We start from the raw sequence: 12,852 nt of genomic DNA, 5'->3' as shown, positions 1-12,852 counted from the left end.
CCTCTAATTACTTATTCTTATGAAAGCAGGTAGTGGGGTTGTTATTTACTTATTTAATATGTTATAGTTCATATTATTTGATATTTCTAAGTTAGATATTACCTTAGTTAGGTATTAGCCCCATTAGGAAAAAGAGGCTTATAAAGATTAAATAACTTTCCAAGGTCACAAGCCTAACAGGGAAGGAAGATTTCCAATCTCAGTCTTCTGACTACTATTCCAGGATACAATTAATCGTTCTGTAGCATCCTGGAAATCCTGGATGAGAGGAGGAGAAGATTGGAAGTAGGGAGACCAGTTAGGATAGTAGTAGTCCAGGGCAAGTTCCTCCTGGCAACCTCTGAAGTACTTGAGGATAACTCTCATGTCCTGCCCCTCCCACCAAGTTTTCTCTCCTCCAAGTTAGCATTTCTGAAGAATAAGTCTCACTACTGTAGACGTAACTCACTTATTCTGATATACTTCCACATAGGTACAGTCACAGACTTCATTGTGCTTTTCATCTGGAAAAATAATATAGTTAATCAGGTTGTATTCTCAAAGACACTTTAAATCAATCAGTCAGTCAAGAAGTGCCTACCATGTGCCAGGCAGTGTACTAGACACTGGAGATATATAAGCATAAAGAATGAAACAATTTATATTCTCAAGGAGCTTTCATTTCCCTACAGGGGAAATGTTTACAAACACTTGAATTGTTTTGCTTACTTCGGGTCTGGTTCTACTCGTGAGGAGAGAAGAAATCATTCACTGTTTTAAAGTTAATGACCATGAACCTTACTCTCATCAGATTTGGCTTAAGGAGGGAATAACATATGTACTCAGCTGGGTATCTTACCCTACAAGGAATTAGGGGGGAAGGGGATAAGAGGTGGGGGGATGATAGAAGGAAGGGAAGTTGGGGGGGGTAGTCAGAAGCAAACACTTGAAAAGGGACAGGGTCAAAGTAGAAAAGAGAATAAATGGTGAGACGTGGGATAGAATGGAGGGAAATAGAATTAGTCTTTTACAGCATGACTATTACTTAAATGTTTTGCATAACTACACATATATAACCTGTGTTGAATTGCTTGCCTTCTCAATGAGTGTGGGAGGGAAGGGAAGAAGGGAGAGAATTTGGAACTTAAAGTTTTAAAAACAAATGTTAAAAAATTGTTTTTACATGCAACTGGGAAATAAAATTTACAGGCAATGGGGTATAGAAATCTATATTGCCCTACAAGAAAGTAAGGGGAAAGGGGACAAGGGGTGGGGGAGAGTGAGGTGATAGAAGGGAGGGCAGACTGGGGAAAGGGGCAATCAGAATGCATGCCATCTTGGGGTGGGGGGCGTACATATCTATATATCTATATCTATATATCTATCTCTATCTCTATATCTATCTATCTATCTATATACATATTATATATATATATATGTATACTAATAGATACTAAAGTCATATCACCCTGAGGTCATGGGTTTTAAATGTCCGTGGATGTGGGGTAGCCAATTTGGTAGCATGAAAAGGAAATCTATGTGAAGTTCCTAGTGTATTTGACTGTTCTTCCTGGGGATTTCTTGTCTGTATACCATACCTTCAAAAATGTTTAGAATTGAATACTATAAAACTCTAAATAAGTCGAATCAAGTCTTCTCTTCAAAACATTGACCTATGTATAAGTTCAGTGAGAGAATAATGCACATCCATAATACTTTCAGTCCCCCCTTTAGCCCATGTGACCTACCAAATGCACATACTCTCCTATTCTAAGGCCTGGAGAAATGGAAGCCACTTGCCTTGGGTCAGAGTTTTCAGACAGTGCCCATTGTTGTAGTTCCAGATTCTTAAACATCCATCTCTGCCACCAGTGACCAGCCTGAGGTGGAATTAATGTTTACCCATTAAGATCCAAGACCAAGAAGTTCAATGACAATTCTAAGTCAAATAGACAATTAAGAATGAATGTACCTTCTCCCACTGGAATCAAAAGTCAGGCAGGTGATTTCTGCATTGCCATGAGCTCCAATAAATTCAGACAACAACATTCCTGTTTCAAAATCCCATACTTTAATCACCTGTGTAAGAGAAGAAGAAAAACTGAACAAAATGTTTGAAATAGGGATTACAATGATTATGGATATAAAGGGAATTTTCATTTAAAAACAAGAATCATGGAGGTCAAAGCCAAAAAGAGATACCAGCTTTATCTGTGGTTTTCTGAGAATGGGCTACATCAGTGAGAAGATTGGAAGGTTCCAGTCATTTTTTAAAGAAACCATAGGGCAAAAGTGACCCAGCTTTCTCTGCTTGGTAGAGATAGGATCTGAACAGATTTGAGCTAGTACAAATGGGTAGGCATCTCCCTAATGAAGATTTAGAGGAATGAGAAAGCATCCCACTTTTTAATTTTATTTTTTTCATTATTTTCTGATATATTCCCCTTTTCCCCATTCCCCTAGTCAAAGGGCTATCACATATAACAAACTTGAAATTCAGTTCAGCAAAACTGACCAACACATCAACCAAGTTGGACAGTGCATGTAGTGTTCCATACCCACAGTCCTCTAGTTCTATAAAGAAGGGCAGGAGATGCATTCTCATTTCCTCTTTAGTATCAAGTTTGGTCATTATATTTATATAATGCTCAGTTTCATTTTTTTATTGTTCTTTCCATTTATTTTGTTATAATTCTCATGATTTTCTGCATTCATCACTTTTTACAGCACAGTAAAATTCAATCACAATCATGTAAAATAATTTGTCCACCTACTTCCCAATTGATGACATCTACCCTGTCTCAGGTTTTAGAAAACTTGCCATTTTTTGAGAGGTGATAATGGTGGTTGACGGCGGAGGCGGGGGGTCAGTAGTAGCATTTTCTCCTCCTATGACCCTTGACACCATTCTACCATTTGGCCATATCCACTCCTGATCAGACATCACTGTCTTTTTTCACTATTTGATTTTTTTTAGCATCCACATCATCAGATAAGTGGGTCAAAATCCAGCAGGTTTACATAGGACCATTTCAAAAGGAGCTGGATGACCACTTATTTCTAACTGGGAAAGGAACTAGTTACCCCCCAAAACCAGCTTCCCCAAGGTAGCCAAAGTGATCAAAGCCCCCAAGATGGTAAATCTTTACAAAAGCAATCCTTCATCAGCTTGCATATTTTCATAAATGTTAATAGCCCAATTCTCATCCGCCATTTTATAAAACAAGTATGGTTTCCAGTGGCATTCCAAATAAGAGTGGTATGAGTTGCTCTATTTCTTACATGCATTGCAAAATACTATAAACAGATCTTTAGTTGAGGAAGGTTTCATTTCCTGGGTCATCCTATAAGGCAGGGGCTGCCTTGGCAGTAGGTATACCTATAATAAATTCTGTTAATTCTATTTACTGTGCTTTAGATGCTGTGAATTATACCATTAGCAAAACAATTTCAACAAGATGGTGCATTCCTAAAATCCAAGTATGGTGGTTTAGTGAGAAGAGCTCTGGGCTTGGAATCAGAAGACTTGAATTTAAAATCTATTCCTGACACTTCCTAGCTATATAAATCTGGGTAAGTCATTTCAATTCTCTGAGCCTTGGTTTCCTAATCTGTAAAAATGGGGATGACAACACTAGCACTATATACATAGCCTACATCTTGGAGTTATTGTGAAGCAATTAAAGCAATTAAAGGAGATATTATAACATAAATATGAGTTATTATGATTCAACAAATATTTATTGAGTGCTTATTATGTATCTACCACTACAATATGTGTTGTTGGGGTAATATTAAAAAAATAACAAATGGCCTCCGTACTTTAAAAGCTTAGAATCTGGTTAATAATAACACACTTATATAGTGCTTGAAGTGTAACAAAATGGTTTTATCACAACAATGCCATGAGATAAGTAATGCAAGTAATCCCAATTTAACTTAGTATCCATTACTTCCCTTTACTACTGCAACTTTGTAACAACAATATGGCTAGCAGCTGCTGTGGGGATATAAGACCCAACAAGATGAGCAACAAGAGCTGCCAGCACAGGTTCTTTGATCTGCTTTACTAAGGCAAGCAACTTTAAGGGGTTAACAATCTCAATTTAATCAAACATACATATATCATTCACTTAGTTCAGGAGGAAAAGCCAGCACTCTGAACTTTGGAGCAAATACAAACAGAAATTACAAACAGAAACTATCAACAGATCAAATAACACAATTCAACAGACAGGCTTTCTATGGTCAAGATATCACATACATTGTTACCAAAAAGAGAAGCACCAACATCTGGGTTTTCTTCAAAGCTGGGGGGCACCAGTGGCTACCCAGAGTCTCCACACCAACACTCTTCCAGTGAGTGAGAGCCCCAAAGGAAAAACACCAACCTCAGAGTTTATATACTCTGTTCAGAGTCAAAGGGCATCATAACATGTGACTCAAACCCACGTGACCTAAAAGCTTCTGGTGTCACAAACATGTGACTCAAACCCATGTAAACTAGGCTTTCCCTTGAAGCAAGCGGGTCCTCAAAGACTCCTGATTTAATCAAGGAAACAAAGGCCACTCATCAAGGGCACTGGATTAAATGAGTGCTCCAAAAGAGAAAACATTAAAAAAAGTCCCACTTTAATTACTGTAACAACCTTCCAAACAGATTGGACTTCTTACTGCTCCTCACACATAATATTTTTGCCCCAGTTTTGTTAGTCTTTTCAAAGAACAAGTTTTTAGATTGATCATTTCTATATCATTTTTATTTCTAGTTTATCTATTTTTGCTTTATTTTTACCATTATGTGCTTAATTTTGGGTTTCCTTTTTGTTAGCTTTCCAATTTTTTCAGAATGAATATTTAGTTCATTCATTCTCTCCTTTTCTATTTTGTTAATGTATGTTTTTAGGGACATAATTTATCTTTTTTTAAAGCCTGCCTTACCTTCATTCCAGAAATTTGGTATTTTATTTATCTTATCATTACCATTTTCTTTCAGTCAATAGGCAATAGTCAACATTTATTAACCTACTCTGTGACTGTGCTAAGCACTGGAGATACAAATACAAAAAAGAAAGATAGTCCCTGCCCTCAAATAGTTGACAGTTTAATGGGAGAAGACAATACACAAAAGCTGAAAGGGAAGGGACTCCATGTAAGAGCATAGTAGAGAAGTCACAGAAGTCCCAAAGTAGTGAAGTCAGCTGGAAAATGAGATGTTTGTCCTGAGTTTCCTTCTTAAATGGGTGTTGTGGAGTTCATTACTCTGTCTTTTAATCAGAGGGGCAGAGGACAGTGATGAGGTGGGAGTATTAAAGGTGATTCAGTCTTGCAAGTCAAGAGGTTTCCCAGTGATGGGGCTCCTAGAGCATGGTGGAGAAGTCAGGGAGAGGAAAAAGAAAAAGAATAAACATTTATATTGTACTTACTATGTGCTAGGTACTGCATTAAATGCTTTACAAATACGTTATTTGATCCAAGAACTCCCAATGTAGTGCAGTTAGGTGGGAAATGATTATTCATTTTTCCTAATATTCATTGTTCCTGTGATTTATTCTTTACTCTATTCATTATTTAGTATTTAATTGTTAAGTCTCCACTTGCATTTGTATTTTTTGTTTTTGCTCCCTGAACTGATTACTATTTTTATTAACAGTCTACAAAGCATGTGTTTACTATTTCTGCTTTTTTTTAAACATTTATTTGAAATATATCTTTGCCCCCAACATATGGTCAATTGTTGTAAAACTTCCATGTTCTATGTGAAATATATACATTTGTTAACATCTCCATTTAGATGATGCCATAGGTCTTTTCGCTCTAATTTCTCCAGGAATTTGTTCAATTGTCCCTTTTGTTTATCTTTCTGTCAGATTTGTCCAAAACTGAGAGAAGGGACCTTAAAGTCTCTGGCTATTATTATATTGTTGTCTATGTCTTCTAGGAATTCAGTTAATGTTCCCTTTATGAATTTAGATGGATTTAAAACAATATTGATACTGATTAGTTGTCTGTGGCTCCTTTTAGCTATATGTAATTTCCTTATTTGACTCTTTTTATGTTTTGAAGTTTTGTTTTTGTTTTGTCTGATACAGTGATTACAACAACTCTTGCTTTTTTCGGATCCATCTAAAGGATATCAATATTATTTCAGCCCCTTATCTTTATTCTGGGAATATCTTTTTAGTGGCATTTCTTGTCAGCAACAGATTGTGGAATTGTGTTCTTACGCAATTTGTCACTTCAATTTTATCAAATTGTTTAAGTACATTTACACTTGAAGTTATGGAAGTTAGGTCTATATTTTCCTTCATCTCTAATAGTGGGCTTTTTTTCAAGTTAGTAGTCCAGATAAGTTTGGGAACCTCTGCTAGAGCATCTTTCTCCTTCTGTGGAAGTGTACTTCAGTGGACTTCCTTTACACTACTGAATTGAGATTTCTCCTTTTCCCCCGCTAATTCAATCCTTCTTTTTGCCACTTTACCCATTCTCCAGCTGGCTTTCTTTTTTCCTGAGAGATTACAAGAGTTATTTACTCTTTGTGGTTTGTCATTGACTTCATTAGAGCACATCTCATTTGCCCCTATATTTTGCTTTCCATCTTCTCTTTTTTATGTACTCTCTCATTCTGTAGTTTATTCCCACCAAAAAAAAAAACCAAAACCAAAACCAAAACAAAACATTGTTCTACCTGTTTATGGAGCATTGCAAGGTTTAGTCCATGGTATTTCGGGTCTATTCCTCCACCATAACTTTTGTTTATGGTCCACTTTCTTTGTCTCCTTGTGCACTTTAAAAAAATGAATCTCTTACTGATCTCTCTCTATTGATATTGTTGTTATTGTTTTTAGCCCTATAGGAGAAGGTGTGCTAATAAATGTTTGACACCTGGATGTCTAAAGAAAAGTATGCCTGACACACTTTTAAGTTTAATCCAAATTATTAACATTTCCTATATCACTTTCTTAAATCTAGAAATCAGCAAAACAATAAAGCCAGTCTTGATTTGTGGCACTTGCTGATTTCCAAGGTATAAATGCTTATAATCAAAATTTAAAATTGTCTCTCAAGAGCCCCAGTTTAAACTGTACGCTCCAACCCATAGATATCTTTCTCTTTCTAGTTTTTTTTCTCCTTTTTTTCTGGGATTATTTTTTTCTTCCTTGGATATTATATTTGTTTGACTTTCTTGTGTTTATGTTATCTTATATGTTTCAAAACAAATAATTTTCTAATGTCTTTTTTATAGGAATATTTCAAATGCTTTTCTTTTATTAAGCATCTATATTTTTCAATAATTATTAGTTTCAGTTTTGCAAGGTATGTGATACTTTTTATATTGTATCTGAGCTCATTTGCTCTTCAGAACATTTTATTCCATTCTCTTTTGAAGTCTTGTGAATGTAGAATAGTCTTGTGTTACCTGAATTCCCAGACCTTTAAATTTAAAGGTCTTTATTTTGGTTACTTACAGAATTTATTTGTCACTGAAATTTTTCAATTTAACCACTATTTGTCTTGGAGTTTGCAGCATAGGATTTTTTATTTTTCTGGAGTTAATCTGTGTATTCTTTTGATTGGCATTTTGCTCTCTATGTTCAGAAGTTCTGAGAAATTTGCACACATTATTTCTTGCATCATACTATTCAAGTTTTTTGACTTTTTGTATTTTTTTGGTAAACCTATAATCTGTGTATCCTGTCTGCAAGAGCAACCTGTTTTGCTTGTGTAGAGAACATGGATTCTTCGAACATTATTGCTTTTTGCTCCTATTCTTCCAGACTGTCTTTCACTTTTGTGTATTTGTATTCCCAGTTGATTGTTCTCTCATTTCTTTGTTCAGGTTTTCCTATTCTGTCACTTACTTCTGCTGTAAGGACCATAAGTTCTGCTTTTACAATCCTCATTTCTCTCTTGGATCATTTGGGAACATCTTACTGTGGCTCCATACTCTCTTTGGAATCCACAGGGTCTTCTACTTCATCAGGTATTGATTCATTTTCCTTTGTATTTTAATATTTATTTAAGAGATGCTTGAACTTATTTAGATGATCTGGAGAACATCTTCCTTTTCTGTTATTAATATCTTTTCTGTTAGTTTATGTGCTTGTACTCAAGTTTTTAAACTGTATTTTCTTCCTCCTGAGATTTTTAGTAATTTCCATATTTTTTTCTTATATTTCCTTATTGCTCATTTTCTAATTCCTTCCTCTACAGTGATAGATTCACCCCAGGCTGGCTCTCAAAGCTGTCTCGGACTACTCCCATGCTAGGGAATTCACTATTCATCGGCCTCAGGCTCTGCTCCAAGTGACTCAGGGGAGGGCAGAACTAATTTCAGCTGGATGCCCATCTTGTTTCTTTCAGGTCTGGTACCCTGCTGGTAACCTTGTCCTTGTCTCCTGTATTCCTTAGTGCTCTGGGTGTGCACTACTATAGAAGAACATACACTGGCACCTCTGGTAGAGCAAATCCCCCACTTTCCTATACCTCCACTCTTTCTCATTGAGTTCTATTGTTTGTCGCCACAGAATAATGAGGAAAAGGCAGAGGTAGATGATGTGGTGTTCTGGTAGAGACAACAGCACAAGCCTATGGGTGCTGTTGTATACAACAACATGCTAGAGCATGGAAGCCAGTGGGGGAGGGAGGTACTGAGTAAGCACATTGGAGGAATAGCCTTCTCTGCTATTAATTTATTAGACTATTGACTCATTATGGTTCTTAGTGGATTAGTCTATGGAGATAGCTATTATTACTTTATCTCTTGTGCATAATTCTTATTTTGGAGATATCTGAAAGGATGTAAGGACTGAGAAAATCTAGTCTGCCATCTTTTTGGTAATGTATAATAACAATATATAACAATGCTGCTTGTAGCTACTTTGGAGGTATAAAGCCAATAATACCAGCACACAAGAGGGCTGCTAGCACAGATTCTTTGATCTGCTTTTCTAAGGAAAGCAACTTTAAGGAGTTTACAATCTCACTTTAATTAAAGCTACATATATCCTTCACTTAGTTCAGGGGAAAAGTCAGCACCCTGAATTTCAGAGAAAACACAAAAAGAAATTATATAAACAGAGTAAAATAACACAAATCAGCAGACAGACTTCTAGCTGTCTATCCAAGATATTACATACATTGTTACCAGAGAGAGAAGCACCAACATCTGGGTTTTTCAAAGCCAGGGGTCTCCAATGGCTACCCAGAGTCTCCTCTGGTCAAATCACACGACACTCTTCCAGTGAGTGATTCTCAAAGCAAAATGCTAACCTCAGAGTATATATACACTTCTTCAGAGTCAGAGGGTATCACAACCATGTGACTCAAACCCATGTGACCTAAGCCTTCTTGTGACTTAAGCAGGTCGTCAAAGACTCCCAATTCAATCAAAGACTCTTCACTGAAACAAAGGAAAGACTCAAAGGCACTTGATTGCCTTAGTGCTGAAAAGCACTCCAAAACAAAAGACAACAAAAAGATCCACTTTACTTGCCATTACACAATGTGACATAGAAGTCTATAAATAGTTTTAAATGCCAAACAGAGTTTATATTTGACAAGGAGACACTGGAGTTGATTGAGTGTATGCATGCAGAGTGAGGGGAGTGACATGGTCAAATCTCCACTTTAGAAGAATCATTTTCACAGTCATATGGAAAATGGATTGGATTAAGGAAAAACTTGGTAGAGAGACCAACTAGGAGGCTATTATAATAGCCCAAGAAAAAGGTGATGAGGGATTAAATTAGAGTGGTGGCCATGTGAGTGAAGAGGAGGACACATATGTGAGAGATATTGTGGAAACAGAAGAGATTTGACAAATGATTGGATACATAGGGTGAGTGAGAATGAGGAGCCAAGGATGACATTGAAGCTGCAAATCCTGGAGACAGTAAAAGGGAAATTTAAAAGAGAATGAATTTGGAAGAAAAGATAATAAGTTCTGTTTTGGACCTGTTGAGTTTGTGGTGTCTACACCTTAAATTCAGTTTGAAATGTCCAATTTTGGTAGTTGGTCATGTGGTCCTAAAGCTCAAGAGGGAGATGAAGATTCTATATATATATATACACACACACATATTTACATATGCGTACATGCATATATTCCTATAAAATAGATAGATAAATATAGGAATCATATTCCTAGAGATTGTAATTGATTCCATGGGAGTTGAAGCGGTCACTAAGTGAGAGGGAGCATAGAAGAAGGGAGTATAGAGAAGAGGGGCTAGGATAGAATCTTATGGGATACTCACAGTTATGGGTATGATACAGGTGCTGATATGGGAAAAGAGACTGAGAAGGAACAGTTAAACAAGTAGGAGGAGAACCAGAAAGAGCAGTATCATGAAAATGGGAAAACTTTGGTGCAGACATGTTAATTGACACCCAGGAAGCCATATAGCTAGGGAATGTCATACTTGGGACTTAACCCCAGGTCCAAGTTCATTGATTTCTCATTCATCATTCCAAGTTCAGTGATTTCTCAATTACACCAGTGTCTCCTATTGTATTTGAATACAGAAATCCATTTTTTCAATTTAAAAAAAGTATTCTGAGCATCCCCACTCAGAATTAGTTGTACGATTAATATCAATTATCAAGAAAATCAATGATAACAAAAAGCTACTGTGATTCAGTAATATCTTTAAATGAATTTTTATATTATTAGGGTTAGTTACATTATTAATATCAATTATTGAGAAAATCAATGATGACAAAAAGCTACTATGATTCAGTAATATCTTTAAATTTTTATTTCATTAATCAAAATATCTACACACATTCAAAAATAGTAATATATACATATATGAGGGAGACAGTATTCAGTCTACAGAAGGTATGTTCACTTAGTTATAATACATATTGAATCACACTACATATTTTGTTAGAGCTAAATGAAGATCGAAATGACAATCTTGTGTGCACATATGGATTTATAGGCCCTTTGTTCTGAAAAGCTGAGGGTTGAAGATCTCTGGGTTCTACGGGGTTCTTAGTCCATGGAGAGTTCTTACTCCATGGTAATTCTATAGAAGCCAGAGGTCTTCAGCCTTCAGCCTTTTGCTTGGGGACCACTGTACTAGATCACCCTGCTTCTATAAAGGATAATACTTAAGGCATAAAACAATATAAGACAGAATACAACTGTACATACTCCCTACCTCATACCATTAATTACTTTAGCAAAAAAATATTTAAAATATGTATTAAGTGAAATAATCACATAAAAAACATTTGGCTGTGATGATTCAATTTGTCTTGTTAGCATGGTACAGCAAATAGGAAGGGCATAGGAATTTGAGTCAGAAGATCTGGGTTCAAATAGCAATTTTGCCACTTACTGCCTGTATGACCTGCCCAAGGTCTCTGGACCAGTTTTTTTATCTATAGAAAGGAGAGGTTGGACTTGCTGAACAACTCTAAGTCTATGAGCCAAGTGTTGAATCTATAAGCACCATGGCTAATTAGTCTGATGACATCACAGTGGGCTTTGGTAACAGTGCATTAAAGACATGGAGAAAATACTCTGGGATAATTCTTTTTAGTATCATACTCGTAAATGCCCAAATATGTGGTATAGTGCCACATAAATGCAGGAATGGTGAGAGATTGGATAATCTAGCATAGTAAAAGAGAAGGCTTCACGGAGGGAGCAAGACTTCAGCTGGACCTTCAAGGTTCAACAGGATTTGGATAGAAGAAGGGAAAGATGGGGGTCTTTAAGGCAGAATAGAAGCATGAGAAAAGGCATGGAGGAAGGAATGAGCATAGTGTATCTGGGGACAGTGAGCAGACTGTTTCACTAGAATGAATGACATATATTAGACATAGTGGGAGAAAAACAGTTTAATATGTTTACAAGCTCAAGAATGTACTGGAAAGTAGCTGCTCTGAGATACCTTGGGATGGAGCCATGAACTCAAATAGACTCTGACCAACAGACCAGATAATCTATTGATAGAATTAATAAAAAATGTGATGCTTATTGACATTACTGTTCCACTAGGCAGACATATGGCAAGAACATATGCAGAGAAAATAAAAACGTATGTGGCTTGCGAGAGGAGCTGAAATAAATGTAGAGATAAGGAGGCCTCAGCAAAGCCAATTATTTTGGAAAGTAGGGTAGTTGGGCCTATACACAAAACATTATAAGAAGCAAGATTCATCCTATGCTGGTATTTATTCAAGAGAAGGACTTTTAGCTGCCTGCCATAGAAACCACAAAATAATTAATTTCAATTTGAGATGACTAAAGCTCAACCTAGGTAATTAAAGCTACCCCAATCAGTACTTCTGCTCACTGCTGTCCTCCAGGCCTCCATTTATCCCTCCTGACATCTCCAGCTGTTGAAATCCCTCACTTCCTTCAAGGCCCAGGTCAGGTGACACCTGCTCCACAAAGCCTTTCCTAGTGTCCTCAGCTAGAAATGATATCCTCTCCTCATTCCTCTCTAGGCTGAATCCTGGACTTCCTCTGTATTCCCTAGAAACTTCTTCATCCTGGAAACTCATTCCAGATCTGAAATTTACACACTGGAAGTACCCTCCATCCCTGCAGCCTCACCCTCTGATTAAATGGTTCTTCCCAGAACCCCCCAGACCAGTCATGTTTTCATTCGGTTCCAGGCTGTACTTTGGACTTCAGACTTCCTCTGTTGTGGTCCCTAGTCAGGTTCCCTCCTCTCTCCACCCAACCCACTTGCTCTTCAGCTTCCTCTAACATGTCATCTTCCATTAGAATGTAAGCTCTTTGAGGGCAAAGCTTGTATTCGTATTCGTATTCCTACTACTTAGCACCTGGAAGATAGTAAATGCTTAATAAATGCTTGCATTGCTTTTGGTTTTTATCTTTCAATTTCTTTA

At 36.7% G+C, this 12,852-nt stretch overlaps 1 protein-coding gene across 1 annotated transcript in view; it reads right to left on the bottom strand.

Moving 5' to 3' along the window:
- Window positions 1–12,852, bottom strand: part of LOC118836883 (WD repeat-containing protein on Y chromosome-like) — a 175,262-nt gene that overhangs the window by 38,337 nt on the left and 124,073 nt on the right. Inside the window, exons 15-17 of the mRNA XM_036744003.1 lie at window positions 1,952–2,058; window positions 1,780–1,859; window positions 449–503 (exon numbers count right to left, since the gene is read on the bottom strand). Of these exons, the coding sequence (XP_036599898.1) occupies window positions 449–503; window positions 1,780–1,859; window positions 1,952–2,058 (242 nt within the window). The remainder of the gene's footprint in view (window positions 1–448; window positions 504–1,779; window positions 1,860–1,951; window positions 2,059–12,852) is intronic.

The sequence above is a fragment of the Trichosurus vulpecula genome, chromosome 2 (assembly GCF_011100635.1).
Source record: "Trichosurus vulpecula isolate mTriVul1 chromosome 2, mTriVul1.pri, whole genome shotgun sequence".
Lineage (NCBI taxonomy): Eukaryota > Metazoa > Chordata > Mammalia > Diprotodontia > Phalangeridae > Trichosurus > Trichosurus vulpecula.
The sequence above is the reverse complement of the archived record's forward strand: the minus strand, read 5'-3'. Positions and strand labels throughout refer to the sequence as shown.